Consider the following 18,901-nt stretch of genomic DNA (forward strand, 5'->3'; position numbering starts at 1 on the left):
TATTTTACATTAATCACTACCAATGCTCGGCCCAGATTATCTGTCGTAAACCCAGTCGTAAACCTCCAGAACTGCTTGGAGACTCATTGGTGCCGGCTGATAATTTCATGTTTGATATTTAGCAGTCTGAGCTGTTTGTTCTGATTGGCTGAATTAAGGGTTTATTTCAACCAAGCCAGAGTTTGTGATGATTGATGATGAGCCAAGAAGAGTTTTATGTTGTTTCTGTCAGTTTGAATGAAGCGTGTTTTTCAGTGTTAAATTACTGTTTCTATAAATGGAGTCTGGTGGCTTTGGTGAGAGCTATAACAGCTGTTTCTGGTTTAAGAAGAAGGATCTTAATCTTTAACAAAAAGCTCTATCTCTGTAGGATCCTTTCCATCATGCTGTCAGACACTTGGAATAATGATCTGAGTCTGTCAGTGGTGAAAACAAACACTTAAGTGGACAAACATTGGCAGTGAAGTTTCCTATAACCCCTCTTTCATCATCCTCTTGATCTTGTTTTATCACATGAAGAGCGCGAGTGCAGTTTGGGGCAGGGAGAGTTCACCAATACACTATGATCTGACTTTATATTAAAATAAAATAACATAAAAAATGCTGTTTGTCAGTTGCTTTATGTACAGTAGTGCTGGCTGCTCAGGCTGAGGTCAGTGACGGTGTGCCGTAACCCGCCGTCTCTCCACCATGCTCCATACGCACCAGTTAGTAGAATAGCGCCCTCGCCACTTCTGGGTGTGCAAACATTGCAAAAAGAACTTTAGAGGAAAAGGTTATGCATGAAAATAAACTAAACTGCTTCTCTTACAGACGTTATGCAAACGCCCGGAGGGATTGTTCTGCAGCGCTCTCGTTCAATATTGGAAAAACTTCAAAGATCGTTTTCTCCAGTACTCATTTGGAAATAGGCTCCATAATCAGACAGGAAGTAAACGGAAGTCGCCTCATTTGTGTGGGACACTGAAATCTGCAGGGACACCAGGACCAACCTGAAACTCTGTTACCTGTGTGCTGCATTCATGTAACTAACCACAGTGCACACACACACACGCACACACACACACATACACGTACGCACACACACACACACACACACACTCTCTCTCTCTCTCTCTCAGTACTGATCTCTGTGTTAAGAAGCAGTTTGATAAAGTTACTCTATAAAATGAGACCAGAGCTTTATTGAACGCACACATCGTTACAACAAACACACACACACAATTCTCCAGGGTGTAATTGGCTATTTTCAGGAGGACTGTTCATCGCTCATCTTTACACGGTTGTGCTTTATATTGCACATTCACTCACTCACACACACACACCCTCACTGTGCTCAGTCTGTATTGATAAGCGGCTGATTGATTGAAGGTAATTGGCCACAGAAGTCATTAAGTGTGTGTGTGTGTGTGTGTGGCCATGTTGTGGGGACATAAATCCATTTACACAGTCACATTGTGGGAACTTCCTTCCTTATTGGGGACAAAAGTCCCCACAATGTAAATCATTAAAACTTAGGGTGAAGACTTGGGTTAGGGTTAGGTCAAAGTAAGGTTACGGTTAAAGTTAGGTTTAGGTTTAGGTTAGGTTTAGGTTTAGGTTAGGTTTAGGGTAAAGGTTAGTCAAGTAGTGGTTATGGGTATGGTTAGGGTAAGTCTCCAGGAAATTAATTTAAGTCTATGTTTTGTCCCCAAAAATTATATAAACACGACTGTGTGTGTGTGTGTGTGTGTGTGTGTGTGTGTGTGTGTGCTTGTACAGCTATATTTGTGAGAACCATTTTGAGTTTCAGACCTTCGGAGCAAGGACATTTTGTCTGGTCCTCACAGCTTCAAGGGGCTGTTTGAAGCGTCAGACTTGGTTTTAATGGCTTGGTCAGATTCAGGTTTAAGTCAGGGTCAGGCGTTAAGGTGTGATGGTTAAGGGTCAGGAGCTAGGGAATATGTAATGTCAGTGAGGGTCCTCACAATGCATGAAGCAGTCAAGGTCAGCGCATGTGCAGTCAGAAATCCACAATGTGAACATAAATGGATGCTACAGACTTCAATAACTACGTGACTCACACATTGTGGCAACAATGAGCATGTCCAAGCCGTGTCCAGCACTTTGTCCTGTGGAAACAGTTCCTGTTGCCCACTATGTTACTAACAGCATTTATGTATTTGGTTGTATTTTCTGCATTTGTTGAAATAAAAACAGTATCTGGGTTATGTAACATCATGAGAGGTCATTATTGCAGGTGAGGGTGGGGCAGCACAGTATCACTGGAAAAACAGGCGAGTTAAGGTATCTGAGGAGAATCCTTTTAATCCAAATCAAAGTCCATGAAAAACAGAAATCCACACAAGAGTTTGAAATCAAATGTCTGATTTCAGGTGTCTTTTCTCATTTAGTCTTCTACTTTGCTGGATTTTGGTGGCAGTTCCTCAGTCCGTGTTCCACCCACTCCCTTCAGCCAGGTGTTCTTTTTCTTCTCCCCTGTCTTTGTTCTGCTGTTCCTGAAGCTCCCTCAGGCCCAGCTTCAATTAGGCGTCGTAAACACTTACACCTGAGTGAGTGGTGAGGCATTCTGGGACCTGTAGTGTGAGTCATGGCAGCCCTTTTGTGAAGTGGCTGCCAATCCAGTGTGGAAATGTAGCACCTCTCTACTACCCGACCCTTTGTGATGCACAGTTAGAGTTGCCCACGACCTTATAGTGCTGCGCCATGGGGCATTGTGGTTGTGGGTCCTAATAGAGTATTTGTGTTCAGCTTCAGCTACATGTATGTGTGATGTCTCATCTCTGGTAAACATGATAACAAGAAACCTGCGAACCGTGGAGTCAAACTGTTCTCTCTATATATATCAGCAGCAGCCTCACATGTCCCATTCCTCATTTTATTTTGTAAGAAAATGTAAAATATTTAACTTTATTGTTCATATTGCATGTTCAGATTTGAGTTATGTCTCTTAAGAAGAGAGACGTTTGTGGAAAATTGTATCAGTGGAAAGTGAAAAGACAAATTACCAAAAAAAAACCAGGTAAAAACTGATTTTCATGGCTGCTCACAAACACAAAAACAAATGATCTTTAGTGATGAAATATTTCTTGTGTTCATCTGCAGCTCTTTCCTGCTGATTAATAAATAAAAGAAATATTTGAATAAAACATGAGGGAAAAGGTAGAACTGCTGTAGTTTTAAATTTTTTAATCATTGTGAAATTTGGGGAGTTCATGTTTAGTTCTTGAAATTAATCAAATAAACATGAAAATAAAAGCACAGAAATTCATCATGAAGACACTTGAATGTGCTTCATTCATTGATCACAATCAAGATTGTTGTGTGTTGGTTCAGTCACCAGACTCACATGGCGGCACACTGCTCACCTGCATTACTGAAAACCTGCATCCTGAAACCTCCGCTGCAACTCTACTTGCTCCAAATCATGTGACGTTGCAGAAAAACACTGAAGGAAAATACAAAAAAATTTCACAGTAGTATGCAGTATGAAACTGTTAAATTGATTTATTTTGCAGTACGCTAGGCTAGGCTTGAAAGTAAACAAAGAAGAAAAAGAAGTAAACAAAAACACAGCTAATGTCAAACCACCACTGTTGTGCACTTTCCCCTTATGCTCTAAAAAAAATGTGAATTTTTATTAAAGATGAACATCTACCTCAGAGATGGGTAATGCCTGACTAATCTAACAGCGTTTTTTCACAGTACTTCACTGCAGATGTAGTGTAAGTTGGAGCTCATCCTGGTGCTTTTGTTAGAAGTGTAACATTATCCTTGTTATCCATCTTCAATCAAACTTGGAGCCTTTTCATAAATCTGGTTGATTGGTGGTATTTTTGTCCGTGTTAATGTTCATGCTGGTTTGGTCGAAGTGTGAATATTTCCCTCTTGGCAACAGCTGCACAAGTTTAATGAAATATGTCAAAAGTGTAATTTAATGACAGAATAACAGCAGCATTAAAAATATCTTTCAGTGGTGGTCCTGGCTTTCCTCCGCTGCAGTGGTCTGTGTGGTCAGCAGGTCTGTGCATGTCACTGCTGGCTGGCTAGTTAGCTACCAATGCAGCAGGGGGTAGCTAGCTTCCAGTGATGTAGTCAAGGACTTTCTATGACCAACGGCAACTTGGAACAGGGAAAGGCCATAACAGACCGGTGGGTGGACGATGAGAGGACTTTCCTCCAGCACAGACAGTGCAGACTGAGACAAAAACGTGGGTATCTGCCTCCATAGTGGGCCACCAGGGGTGTTGTTGGAGGAAGGACAGGGTGCAACTTATTCCCGAGATGGAAAGCAAAATGAGAAGTGTACACCCATGGTAGGACCTGGGAACAGACAGGTCCTATAGTTAGTTAGGTAGACAGTAGAGAACTGCCTCTAGACTCCTGTCAGATGCATCAACCCCCACAATGTACTGGCGAGAGGGAAGAGGTTGGTCTTCCTTGTTCAGGTCAGGCTTTTCAGCCTTAGGGGTCCAGGAGAACGGACCGAAGGACTAGCTAAGTCTGATTAGAGGTGCTGCTACCCGGCAGTAGGAATTAGCAAAGCCTAAGCTCGGATCTTCTCTGGATCCATCTTCACCTGTTCAATCTCAATGTTATAAACCAAGACACTGGTGGTACTGGTGTGGAACTCATGCTTCTCTGCCTTTACAAAGACCTTACAAAAAGCAGTTTAGAAAATCTCTCAGCATATCATTTACCAAAGCTTGAAAAACAACAGGAGCATTGGTGAGTCCAAAAGGCAATACCAGATATTCGAAGCGTGCATGAAGAGCGTTGAAGGACAGTTTTATGAAGACTGTGGCAGTGACGTGGCTCAAAAGCAAAGTTGATAAATGGCAGAGGATGCTTGTTCTTTATCGTGGTGTTATTCAGACCGTGGTAGTCAATGCAGGGACCAAGCGACTGATCCTTTTTAGAGACAAAAGAGACCAACAGGGGAGGAAGAAGGTTGCAGCTAATGAGTCATTGATAAATTTCTGCATGGCCACTCTTTCGGAACGAGACAGTTTGAAAAGTCTGGAGGAAAGAGTGGCCCAAGGAAGAAGATCAATGGCAGAATCGCAGGAACAGGGCTCAGGATCGGAGAAGCAACGGCAACCTGTGCTGGAGGAACCATAAGTAATGAGTGGAAGAATGGGAGTGGTTGTGACATAATGATCAAGTTTTATCAATATTTAAAGTCAACTTTAATCAACTTTAAGTCAAATAAACAAGCGTGATCAACTTAAATGTACTATGATCAACTTTAAATCAACTGTAATGAAGTATCTCTAATCACCTTAGACTGACTTCTACCTCCAGGACAAACTGTCAACAACCTGAGAAAAGATCAATCATCAGTATCTTCTTTTCCTCTTCACCATTGTTCTTACTGATTTTGTTCTTCAAAATAAAATTGGCAATCAACATTGATACAGACACACACAGACATACAGTTACAGTAACACACACGCACTCACAAACAGAAACACACACACACACACATATATAAGCGGAAACATACGCACACATACACACACAGCAACACACTAATTAATCTAATTAATAACTTCAGAGCAGGTTTGCTGCCAACCATATGGTATGTGAGAAGATGGTCAGGGGAGGCCAGCATGGCACTGAGTGACTGCTTTGACACCACTGACTGGGAAGTGTTGTGCAGTCCACACAGGGAGGACATCAAGAGTTTGACCACCTGCATCACAGACTACATTTACTTCTCTGTGGACAACACTGTGCCTGTGGTACGGTGTTCCCTACATAACAAACCCTGGGTTTCCCTGGAACTGAAAGCTCTATTAAATGTGAAGAAGTTTGTTTTTGGATCTGGGGACAAAAATTAGCTGAGGAGGGAGCAGAGGGAGCTGAAAAGGGAGATTAGGAGAAGCAAGGAGATCTATAGGAGGAAGCTGGAAGGAGCTGGACTAGACTGTCACCTAGCTGCATGGACCTCACCAACAGACCACAGTCGAATGGACGAATTGGAATACAGGTCATCACCATCTTTGTCAAAGGGTTTGGACTGAACCACTCGCACGTCAGTATGAGCAAGACAAAGGAGATGGGGATAAACTCCGACAGGACACTGGGGCGTCATCTGCAATTTTCCACACAGTGGTCTGCTAGGGCTGTGAGAGCTCTGAGAGGGACAGAAAAAGACTAAACAAGCTGGTCAGGAGAGCTGGATCTGTCCTAGACTGCCCTCTGGACACCACTGATCGTGGACAACCGCTCTCACCCTGCATGAGACGGTCTCCTTCAGCAACAGACCACTGCCTCCACGAAGGAGGTCCTTCATTCAGACTGCCAGACTGAAACACTGTACTTAATTACCTTACCATGAGCAATTTTCAATTTCTTCCATTAGCAGTATTATTTTCAAATACCCCCCACCCCCACCCCCATCACCATTGTATAGATTGTACATATATAGCTGACTTTTTTATTTTATTCTCTGATTAGACACATTGCACACACACAACACACACAAACGCACTAACACACACACACTAGTTAATTTAATGAATAATTTCACAGCAGGTTTGCTCATTATACCGAGATGAGACTGGATATCACTGATTAGACACACTGCACACACACACACACGCACACACACACAGTAACACAAAGACACACAGACACACAGATACAGTAACACACACACACACACTCTTCACACAGAGTAACTCTCACAGACTCCCATACTGCGCGCACACACACACACACACGCACACACACACAGTAACACAAAGACACACAGACACACAGATACAGTAACACACACACACACACTCTTCACACAGAGTAACTCTCACAGACTCCCATACTGCGCGCACACACACACACACACACACACACACACAGACACACACATTTTAGTGTAGTTTAGTCTATTAATAATTGAGGAAGTTTGAGGAAAAAGGCTGATTTATGACAAACTTTTCACCTCTCACCCTCCACTCCCATCACACTGCGAACACTCCTCCTCTTCATCCTACTCTTCTCCTCTCTCTCCTTCTCTTCGTCACCCCTCCCCTCCATGGTCTCTTCTTCTCTTTGCCTCATCAGCTGTTTCGTCTCAGGTGTCTGGGGGACTGTTAGTGTGTGTGTGTGTGTGTGTGTTTCAGTTTTTGTGTGTGTCTCTCTCTCTCTCTCCCTCTCTCTCTCTCTGTGTGTGTGTGTGTGTGTGTGTATGTGTGTAATCCATCACAGCCTTCAGCAGTAATGAACTAATTGGAGATTTCCCCTCGAGACGCTGATGTACTGACTTTCTGTGTGTGTGTGTGTGTGTGTGTGTGTGTGTGTGTGTGTGTGTGTGTGTGTTTATGTGTGTTTTATTGCATTTGGAGGACCTGACTGTTAACTGGCACTGTGGGGACCAACCTGACAATCTTAACAAGTTAATAAAGAATTAAGACTTTATTTACATTTGCAGATAATTATCTTTATTTTAATCTGCAGCAGACTCTTTGAATGAAAAGAACATACATGATGCCATCATGGTGATGACGGCTTCATGTATGTTTAAATGAACATTAAAATTGACAGAAATCTTCAGAGTTTTAGTTTTAAGTCACAGAATTGCCACAGTGGAAAGTCTCTTTTTATGGACCTATGGTAACACTCTCAACCTGCTTTGTGCTAAGCTAGGCTAACAACTACTGTCCTAGTTTGAGTTCTTGTGCTAAACTGGGGTAACATTTACCCCTGTTTCCAGTCTTTGTGCTAAGCTAGGTTAACAATTACTGCCTTGCTTCCAGTCTTCGTGGTAAGTTAGGCTAACAGCTACACCTGTGACAACCAGTAGTGTTTGGCTGTTTAGGATTAAATTAAATGCAGTGATTGGAGTTGATGGTCCCACAAAATTACAACTCTCCCCCAGTTGTCTTGCCTCATTGACTCACCTCATTAACTGACAAGAGTCATAACAATGACAACCACAAGAGGGTGCTGTCATTGAGCACAAACATGTTTGTGTGTGTTTTCTGTCATGACTGATGCCGCTGACACGTCCTTTCTTTCAGACTCTGTTCAGTTCAGTAAATATTTAGTGCTTTCTGATTGGCTGAGTAAAGGTCATGTGAGCAACCTCAGTCCCACCCCTGATGTGAAGCTGCAGGTCATGAAAGTTTTCAGTCTCATCACCATGGTGACTAGTTGGTGCTGATGGTGACAGCTGTGTTTCCATGGTAACCCCGGACCTGCTTTTCTTGCCTGTGTTTGGTAGGTTAGTCTGTCACATTTCATCCTGAATTTGAATTTAATGGAATCCAGGAAGATGGAGGGGGAGGATAGAGAGGGTGGATGGAGGGGTAAGGATGGAGGGTGAGGATGAAGAGGGGGATAATAAAGAGAAGGTAAAAAAATAAAGAAATAAATGGGATTAGAGGAGAAGGGATGGAGAGTGGGAAGTGAAGAAAGGAAGTCAGAAAGAAAATTAGACCAAGACACTTCAAACGAAACTGACCTACCTACTGCTGTGTGTGTGTGTGTGTGTGTGTGTGAACATCAATGTGATGTAGACAAAGCTGCTTCACACACATTCAGATGCAAATGAATCGTCCTTTTATATCCTGGCTGAAAACGAGCGAAAGACATTAACTCATCAGGAGGAAAGCGAGAGGGAGAAGATGAAATGTGTCTTCTTTTCCCATGATGCTATTTAGTCGACTCGCTGGTTGTCACAGCAATGACGTAGCTGTCAATCATCTGCTGTCAGGTGCTCTGCGCGAGTGTGTGGCCATGTATTACTCATGTTGTGGGGACATAAATCTGTGTACACAGTCACATTAATGGGTCTGGTCTTCATCATGGGGACAAAACACATTATTACTATTATTATAGAAAACACTGGATCCTACATTTTCCATAATGCACCAGGATAATGTCTTTCTTTAGAGCCTCCCTGCCTGGTAAAAAGTCCTCCTTAAGCCCCATTCAGACCACATGTCTCTCTGCAGTGAAGGTGTTGGCTGATGTTGACATCAGCTGCTCTGGTCAGTGATTAAAATCAGTATAATAATATTTGTTTCCATATAGCAAAATTGTTTTGTCTTCATCTTGATAACTTTTTATTAAATTGTCTAAAGAAGTAGGTTTGGATATCTGGCACATGGTTTTTATCACTTTTTCTTATCTGAACTTCTTTGTATCCATCTCTTAAGGGTCTGACCTGTGGAGTTCCACAGGGATCAACCATGGATCCTGTTTTGTTCTCTACATGCTCCCTTTAGAGCACACTATCCCTCCGTTTGTTTCGTATCCTTTCTATGCTGATGATGTCCAGCTTTATGACATTGTAGAACTTGACAAACTTTCAAATTTGGCTCCACCTCCATCCCCGCCTGTCTTGCCAACAGTGCTGCTGTTCAGGTCTCTTGGGTCCCATCGCTGTTTTAAAGTTCAGACTCATGCTGAAAGTTTAAAATCTCAATTGAAGACTTTATTGATGTTTCCTGACCTGATTTGCATCATAAAATAACTTTTGCTGTTTTTGTGTTTATTTATTCAAATGCTTTTATCGTCTGTCCAACTGGTTCTGCTTCTTCTGTCATACTTCCTTTTTCCATTAATTGCTAAAACATGCTAAATATGAACAGACCCACCTCCTTCACTTCACAGTGTGACCTGTGGAATCACTGGCTTCTCCTTCAGAAAATATTGTTTGTTTATATTGCTGTTGTTGTTTTTATTTGGGCATGAAATAATACAGACAGCAGAAGCAGAGCTCATGATTGGCTGCAATGAGTGCTGTCAGAGGTCTCATACAGTAAAGCACTTCATTAATAACTTCATGAACTGCTGTTGTTAGCATGCTAGCCATGCTAGCTCCCACAGTTTATGTTTACAACCTGGTCCTGCCTGCATTTGACCACAACAGTAGAGTACATTGAAACCTTGGATAACTGCAGCTTCAGTCAGTTTGAAAACCAGACTTTTATTTTGTGGGAGTAGAGGACAGTGAAGGGTTAAAGTGTTTCAGTCATAACTGCAGATGCTGCAGATATACACACTTACACACGCTCTCGGCCTGTGGTGTGTGTTGCATTTTAATGTGACACTGATTAAATGTGTCAGGAGAGAAGAAGAAGAGCAGCTGCAAGGCGAAGAAGAAGAAGATGTGGAAGAAAACACACAAAAACCGTTTTCTCCTTTTCTGTCCTCCCTTCCAATATGAGTCCAGAAGCCCTCTGGTGGCTAAAGTCGGTAACAACAGGAACATTAGTGCAGAAATATTTGAAAACACAACCACAAGAGTGGAGAAGTGACAGCTATCTGCACAGTCTTCAGGTTGTAGCACTGGCAGCAGTGTAAACAGTGAAAGTAGTTGAAGTGTCAGTGGATCAATTGGGTTGCGTTAGTATTTATCGTCAGGACAAGCTTTATTAATTTTGAATTTATCTATTTACCCTGAAAAACGTCATTGCAGATTAAGAAAATGCAGCTGAACAGTTTCATGAAAAACATGAAAATACCACAAATCTCAAACATGACAACAACCATGAACTCTTTGAACAGATATGAAGTCATAATAATTCTGAAAATAATACTAAAATGACAATGTCATCTGATAGGTGGAGCCTACTGGGAGTGGGCGGGACTTCAAATACGGAGAGGCAATGAGGTGTGGCCTCTCGTTTTGAGCAATCAACGGCACAGAGGTGGGTGGTCACAACCAAACATCAGCCTGGATAGAAGACTGTCCCCACCCACACAGGTAAAGTGCATTTAACAATCACAGGTGCATTCAGATTGTGCAGGACAAAGAGCTCAGTGGTAGCTCAGATTGTTTCCGCTCAGACAAACAATGATGATCATTTCTTCTTCTTCTTCTTCTTCATTTTGAGTTAATTACTTCTCTTCACTAGATGTTACACCTAATGTTCTACATTAGCCACCTGCCACCTGCTGCACCTGCAGTACGGAAAGGGAATGCAGCAAAGACGTCAAATTGGCGGTGATGTCTCATGTCAACATAACAGCCAACCTTTTTTTTTTTGGTTTGGATATGCAATGACTCTGCTGTAGGAAACATCCAAAGACTCTTCTATAGATGATATGCAGTGACCAGTGTAGAAGATGTGCAGTGACTGCAGTGGTGGAGATAGGAGAGGGGTAGAGAGGGACAGGTTCATGCAGACAGACAGACAGGTGGACGTTTAGGCACAGTGATGTCTCTCTTTTCTTGGGGTGGCAATAGTTCAATCCATAGGGGCCTCAGAACGTAACAATGCCCAGTTAGTCCAGGGTGTGGACTGGTCGCTGGAAAGGTGCCAGTTCAACTCCTGGGCATTGATGAGGTGCCCCTGAGCACCAAACCCCTAACTACTTTGAGGACCTGATTAGGCAGCCCATCTTTGTCTCATCCCTCCCCAATTAATTTATATCTTCAGGTCCTGTGTGTGTGTGTGTGTGTGTGTGTGTGTGTGTGTGTGTGTGTGATTAATTGTATTAAAAAGACTTCTCTTTCTTACAGCAGTGCTTATTTGGACCTGTCTCTGCCTCTCAGCTCAGCATTGACAGGTGCCCTCTCTTACCTGTCCAGGTGAGTCTGTTAGTCGGTCTCTCTGTCTGTCTGCCCATTTAACTTCCTTTAACATCAGCCTCCTGTCTTTCTTCAGGTGATGAAGGAAGTTCATCCGTCCTTCTTCTCTTCACGGTTTTCTTCCAGATTCACTCTGCTGACCGACTACAGAAGGCACAGTAAGACCTGTCTGTCCGTCTGTCTGTCTGTCTTTCTGTCTGTCTGTGTGTGGTTGTGGTATAGATGCTGATGTAGTAGTGTTGTTAATAAATCCTTTAGGACTCGTTCTTCATTACAAACAGAGACAGAGATGTTAGTTTAAATCTTTAATGGTCATGTTAGTCTGCAGAGCCTGGTCTGTCATCACGATTGTGTCACTGATGGTTTCTGACATCACGGTCACATGACCACGTGCCTGCTGTCATATCTCAGCTTTTCATGGAGGATCAAAGTTAGCCAGAGGAACTCATCTGTCATGTTATCGGTTTATTTTCCTTCAGCTGTAGATTTTTAGCCTCACAGTGAAACTCAGAGAAAAATAGTAACTGAAACAGAAAAATCATGGTTTATGAAGTAAAAGTGAAGCAGAGAATCTTGGTTTCCAGCTTAGTTCATATTCAGCTGAGAAGATAGGTCTGTGGAGATGATGGAGATGTAGTTCAGTTATTGTTACTGATTGATAACTCTAATGATATAAATGTATATTATCTCCCTTGTTGTTTTTTGTGTATTCAGTGTCAGTTCAGGGTTTGTTTCTCTCAGCAGTTTAAATAAAGTTTTATTCTTTCTCTCCGTCAGAGAAGCAGGGGATGAGTGGAGGTAAAGTTTCTTATGGAGGAGCGTTACTGCTGAGGACGGAGAGAACGACAGATGACAGCAAACAGGTGAGTCCTCACCTCCATCAACTGGTTATTGGACAGTGGGTCCCTTGGGGGCCCCTCAGACAGATTGTTTAAAAATACAAGTTAAAGTGGACCAAGAGGACCAAGTTTTCTCTACTTTATGTACTGTGAGCTAGTTTAGTCCAGTGGATCCCAACCGAGGGGTCGGGCCCCACCAAAGGGCCACCAGATAAATCTGAGGGGTTGTCAGATGATTAATGGCAAAGCAAAGAAGAATTGTTTCACAGTGCAGTACTGCAGTAAATATATTAAGTTGCTTTAGCACACTGGTTATATATTGTGCTGTCAAACTGACTTTCACTGATGTGACTGTGTGTTAATGTTGCTGTGGCCTCAGTGTACTAATATAAAGGAAAACCACAAAAACAACATTAAATTACTCTCAGCTGAGCTCTAACAGATGTTGACAGTCACTTCAGACTGAGACTCTGGACCAGGCTCCCCTGACCCCTCAGGCCCCTGACCCTCGTCAGGAGGTTATTGATCACTGATCAGTCTGTTAAACTGTGATGATGTCATTGTGTGTGTGTGTGCATGGATGTGTGTGTGTGTGTGTGTGTGCATGTGTTTGTTGCAGTGTGTTGGTGTGTCTGTACACAGGGGACACGAGGAAGACGAGGAGGAGGGAAGTGAAGACGGAAGGAAAGACAAACGTCCTGTCGCCTCTACTCCTGTCCCTGGGTCGCCATGGTAACTTCTGCTCTCTCTCACAGACACACACAAACACACACACACACACATTGTACAGTTTATTGTTATTGACTATTATTGTTACTTTATGACATTGTTTAGCATAAAGCATTTTAAAAATCATCAGCTGCAGAGCAGTTCCTCTGAACATTTCTACTGTTTCCGAGCGTGACTCTAATATTCAGCAGTGTTGCCATGACAACCATGTACTGATGCAGAGTGTTTGGTTGTTTTTCTGTTTTAACATGTCAAACTGTAAACAGAATCTCTGTGGAAACTGTTGTCTGTCAGTTCGCCTGTTTGTTTGGTTGTTTGTAGGTCTGTTTGTTTGTTTGTTCATCCGTTTGTCTCTTTTTATTTATTTGTTTGCCTGTTTGTTTGCTGGTTGGTTTGATGTTTGGAGGTGAGCTGCAGATGTGTGAAGGTCCCATTTGTCTCTAAGAATAAAAACTCTGACGTGCTCAGAGCTCTGGACATCGCTGGTGTTTGATTGGCTCTTCGGTGTCTGGTTGAAGTTGGGGACAGAGCCGATGGACCGGCAGATTGGTGTGGTGGTTCACATTTTGAAAAAAGTTGACTGTGTGTGCGTGTGTGTGTGTGTGTGTTCAGGTGTGTGGTGTGGACTGGCGACGACCGGGTCTTCTTCTTCAATCCCACAATCCACCTGTCTGTCTGGGAGAGACCAGGGGAGCTGATTGGTAGAGACATCAGCCGCATCATTGAGGATCCCCCCCACAAGAGGAAGAGGACGATTCCTGCTGGTCTGTCATCTCACCTGTCTTTTATCTCACCTGTCTGCCAATCAAAAGCAGTTTCCCAATGATCATAATAAAGTAACTTTTAATCTCTCGTTTAAAACAGTGGGTGGGTATCAGGGGCACAGCACTCAAATGGTTCAGGTCATACCTAGCTGATCGAACTTTCTGTGTCAGCCTTAGTGACTCTGTGTCCTCCTCTGCTCGTCTCACATGTGGGGTCCCACAGGGCTCAGTCTTAGGTCCCCTTCTTTTCTCTCTTTACTTGCTCCCACTGGGCTCCATACTCAGGAAGCATGGGATTTCTTTCCACTGTTACGCAGATGACAGTCAGATTTATGTCCCTCTCAAAAAGAGGGATGAACACTCTGTTGTACGACTACTCAGATGTCTCGATGACATAAAGGCCTGGATGGCTATGAATTTTTTAAATTTTAATGAAAAAAAGACAGAGGTGATGGTTTTTGGTGGCACCAGTGGGCCCCCATTTGTAAATCTTGGTTCCATGTCCCAGTATATTAAGCCCACCGTCACAAACCTTGGATTCAAAATGGACATGGATCTCAAGCTTGACCATCAGATTAGCTCTGTCGTTAAATCGAGCTTCTTCCAGTTGAGGCAGCTGGCCAAAATTAAATCAGTTCTTTCCAGGCAGCACTTTGAGACAGTAATCCACGCCTTTGTGACCACTAGGCTGGATTACTGTAACGCACTTTATGTGGGGGTTAGTGGGTCCTCCATCGGCCGTCTTCAGATGGTGCAAAACGCTGCTGCACGTCTTTTAACTGGCACACGCAAACGTGAGCACATTTCTCCCATTTTAGCCTCACTACACTGGCTGCCAATACCTTTTAGGATACATTTTAAAATTCTTTTATTTACTTTAAAATCCCTCAATGGCCTTGCCCCGCCCTACCTCTCTGAGCTGCTGCAGCCTTATTCACCCCCCCGCTCTCTCAGGTCAGCTGATCAGCTGCTCCTGAGTGTACCAAAAACCAGGCGCAAGCTCAGAGGTGACCGTGCCTTTGCTGTAGCAGCTCCAAAACTATGGAACGATCTACCTCTCCATATCAGACAGGCCTCCTCTCTGTCTGTTTTTAAATCCCATCTGAAAACCCATCTTTTCTCCCTGGCTTTTGACACTTTGAGATGTTGAATGTATCTATTATTTTATTCCATTTTTTTTTTATTCATTGTTTTATTGTTATTTATTTTATTGTGTTACTGTATTTTATTTCTTTTATTCTGTTTTTTATTTTTTTTTTTTTTTTTTCTGTACAGCACTTTGGTCCACCTTGGTTGTTTTTTAAAGTGCTTTATAAATAAAGTTGGATTGGATTGGATTGGATATTTTGTCTCTCGGCGCTGTTTAACTCTGTTGAACTCATTTACTTCTTTCCGGCAGCTTCCAGCAGCTCCAGCTGTCAATCATCTGGTCACCACGGTAATGATGAGGCTGATGAACATGAACACAACTCCAAAAGGAACAGGTGAGTCTGACTGAGCCAATCAGAGAGCAGAACAGAGATGAGGCCAGAAGTCGAAAGGGTTTTTTATTTCAATGTGAAAGTTTCTGACCTGCTGATGGCATTATCACTAAGCAATGTGATTGGTTACATGTTGAATACAAGATTTTCTCAGTTGCTCCACAACATCACATACGTATCTGTCTCTCTCTAGAATAGAGGAACCAATGTCCCTCGTCCCTCATCCAGAAGATGTTAAGCTCCTCCCACTGGAGCCTCGTGTCGCTCATTTTAGGGAAATGATGCTCGAGAGAGGGGTAATTCACAACAACATGTTCGCACAACATACACAATATGCTGTGTATATATATATATATATATATATATATATATATATTTATATATGTACATGAAAAGCTGCTTGAGAGAGAGGTAATGCACAAAAGCACATACCAGACAGAATTATCAACTCGATACGCTTCATTTCCATCTTGTCTAACACCGCCTCCACTCTAGCGATTTCCATGGGGGAGGAGCATCAGATTTTCCCTCGCTATCATTAGAGACCAACGTATCTGCTTGAAACTAACATCATTTTAGGTCGACACTGATGGGTAACCATGCCAACAGACTGGTTTTACAGGAGTTTTAAGGGTGGGGAAAGAACAGCCTCAGTAGCAGCATTTATGTTGTCTATAGTGGCCGCCATTGTTGTTCTGACACACAGCTTGAAAACACTTGATAACAGTATGACAATGGCACTGGGCCCGCCCATGGCTCTGATCTAATCATTAGTCCTGCAGCGCTCGCTTTTTCCGATGAGAAACTGCTGTTTCATGTCATGATGCCAAACAAATCAGTGTCTGTGGAGTGGGCAGACTCAAAGGTCTGAACACAGCCAAATGTATGTTAAAGATCCCTTCCAAACATGTTTTAAGATAGTATATAAAACACTGTACTTAGACTAATAATATGTTTCATAAAGGTCTCAGCATTGTCCACAGATCATAAATCCAATGGGAAATTGTTCCAAACTGTGGGAACCACAATCTAAAAAGCACAGACTCCTTTTATTTTGAGCCAGGAGCACGAAACAGCCAACAAACCCTACCTTTATCTATCTATGTATCTATATCTACTATATCTATATCTATAGATCTGCCTTGCAACCAAAACCATCAGAAGGTATAATAACCACAATGCCTGGTTAAACAAGCAGATCAGACAACAGGCATTCAGGGAAGGTGACATAAATAAATTCAGGCTGGCTAGACAGAACCTTACGACCACTGACAGCACTTCCTGTTCACACTGTAACCATGGAAATAGACAGCAATCAGATGGTTTACTCTGATACTGAAGAAAAAGTCTGAATCTGATTATTAAGAGACGAGATGTGAATATTTCTGCAACAACTCGGCTGTGTTTCCTGTCAGTTCGAAACACTTCACTGATGTGTTTGTATATGTGAACAACAACCATGTTTTTTCCACCCGGTAAACTATAGAAAGGTAAAGAAATATTTTAATCTCTGTCTGTCCTGAGGTGTCGGCGTTCTCCACCTGGGAGAAGGAGCTCCATAAGATGGTGTTTGACCCTCGATACCTGCTGCTGACCTCAGATCAGAGGAAGCAGGTCTGTCCATCAATCTATCTGTCTGAGCACCTGAGTCCACTGTGGTCTCTTAATGACAGGCAGGTGATGATGTCATGCCGTTATGATGCCACTGTGACGTCAGTCTTACCTGTGCGTGTGTGTGTGCGCGCAGGTGTTTGATCAGTTTGTGAAGAGCCGGGTGAAGGACGAGTACAAAGAGAAGAAGAGTAAACTCCAGAAAGCCAGAGAAGAGTTCAAACAGCTACTGGAGGAGGCAAAGATCACCAGCAGGTATCACTCATTCATTATTCATCGCTGCACTCTCAAATCTGACCTGAGTCCACCTCCTCACCTGGACCAGCAGGCGTTTATCCACCCGTCAAATCACTGTCAGGCTCAAACTCTGTGTGGTGAAAAGATTTATGTCCCAGAAGACTGATCGAAACCAAATATTTAAGACAACACATGGAAGCATCATCATCAGTGGAGTTTCAGCTAGAAGAAAATACTCTGTTCATCTAATTCTAACAGGATTGTTGTGTCTCCAGAAGTGTACTGACTTCAGGTCAGTGATTGATTGATTTGATCACTTGGTTTTAGTTGATTTTACAAACACAGAGCGTTGTTGGTCTCACAGCAGCACAAAGTGTTTAAGAACTGGCTGAAGGGGAATATGGATGAGAAGGTGTGATGATTAATACATACACTCTCAGCCAATCACATCACTGGGCTCGTTGCTCTGAAACAGCTGAGTCAATCACAGTGACGTGATGTCAACAGATCGACAAATGAAGAATTGTCTTTTTCGTTTTGTTTTCTGTTTTTTCTGTTTTTTGTGTGAACGTTATGGGCACGAACACAGAGAACCTGCAGCCAGACGATGTTTCACTGCTCAGTAATAACAATAATTATTACAATGATGATAAAAATCGTGTTGATGAAGCTGTTTGTATGGCCGCTGTTGTATCTCATGGCATAAATGGGGAAGGAGGAAACATGAATAACCGAGTTCTCTTTGTTTTTCTCCACAGATCGACCTTTAAGGAGTTCTGTGCACGTTACCGTGGTGACCAGCGGTTCAGTGCCCTCAAGCGGAAGAAGGAACAGGAAGTTCTCTTTCATCATTACATCACCTCCTTAAAGAAGCAAGACAAGGAGAACAGAACCAGACTGAGGAAAATGAGATGAGGACGCTGTTCTATAAACTGCCTGAGAATCTTCCAGAACCATCTAGAACCTTTGTAGAACTCATCCAGGACATTCCAAAACCTTCCAGAACCTTCAAAAAAGGCTTCCAGGACCTTGTGTTTCACCACACTGAGCAGATCTTGTGCTGGTTCCCATTAATGATTCCTGGTTTCAAACTCAGCTGTTTGTGTCCCAGAACCAGAGAGACCAGATGGAGCCAGAGAGACCAGACGGGAACTAGATGTCATACTGGGACCACAGAATCCATGTGGCTCTGACTTGTTCATGGTTTTATAGATTTTCCAGGACAGGAGGAGGACCATGGTTTCTGGATTTTGGACTGTAATGGACTGATGCCATCTGGGCCTGCTGAACTGAATATAGACTGACTCCAATGTAGGCAGGAATTGACAAGAGCAACAAGCCAAGTCAAACTAGACTGAGCTGGACTTCAACAAGAATCAGAGCACAAAATAAGATATATGTCTGTCTGTCTGTCTGTCTGTCTGTCTGTCTGTCTGTCTGTCTGTCTGTCCGTCTGTCCGTCTGTGTCTGTCTGTCTGGCCTGGCTAGAACAATCAATCAAACTTTATTTGTACAGCACCTTTCTCACAGGTCAGTGCTGATGAAGAGAGGACAAACCTAAACACTAAAACAATCTGAGACTAATGAACAGGAGAAGTAAAGGTTATAACTGGATAATAAAACCCATGAAATGTATTCAAAAAGATGTATAAAACAGTACAGAGTATGTAACGACAACAACAAATAAAAAAAAAA

At 42.7% G+C, this 18,901-nt stretch overlaps 1 protein-coding gene across 1 annotated transcript in view; it reads left to right on the forward strand.

Moving 5' to 3' along the window:
- LOC121625203 (transcription elongation regulator 1-like protein) overlaps nt 1-18,121 on the forward strand; it is a 30,819-nt gene extending 12,698 nt beyond the window's left edge. The window contains exons 5-16 of the mRNA XM_041963278.1: nt 10,575-10,717; nt 11,477-11,545; nt 11,622-11,703; nt 12,323-12,408; nt 13,004-13,018; nt 13,049-13,116; nt 13,726-13,881; nt 15,284-15,361; nt 15,552-15,654; nt 16,883-16,972; nt 17,106-17,224; nt 17,965-18,121. Coding sequence (XP_041819212.1) covers nt 10,575-10,717; nt 11,477-11,545; nt 11,622-11,703; nt 12,323-12,408; nt 13,004-13,018; nt 13,049-13,116; nt 13,726-13,881; nt 15,284-15,361; nt 15,552-15,654; nt 16,883-16,972; nt 17,106-17,224; nt 17,965-18,121 — 1,166 coding nt within the window. The remainder of the gene's footprint in view (nt 1-10,574; nt 10,718-11,476; nt 11,546-11,621; nt 11,704-12,322; nt 12,409-13,003; nt 13,019-13,048; nt 13,117-13,725; nt 13,882-15,283; nt 15,362-15,551; nt 15,655-16,882; nt 16,973-17,105; nt 17,225-17,964) is intronic.
- The last annotated feature ends 780 nt before the right edge of the window (nt 18,122-18,901 follow it).

This window comes from Chelmon rostratus, chromosome 21 (assembly GCF_017976325.1).
Source record: "Chelmon rostratus isolate fCheRos1 chromosome 21, fCheRos1.pri, whole genome shotgun sequence".
Taxonomy (NCBI): Eukaryota; Metazoa; Chordata; class Actinopteri; order Chaetodontiformes; family Chaetodontidae; genus Chelmon; species Chelmon rostratus.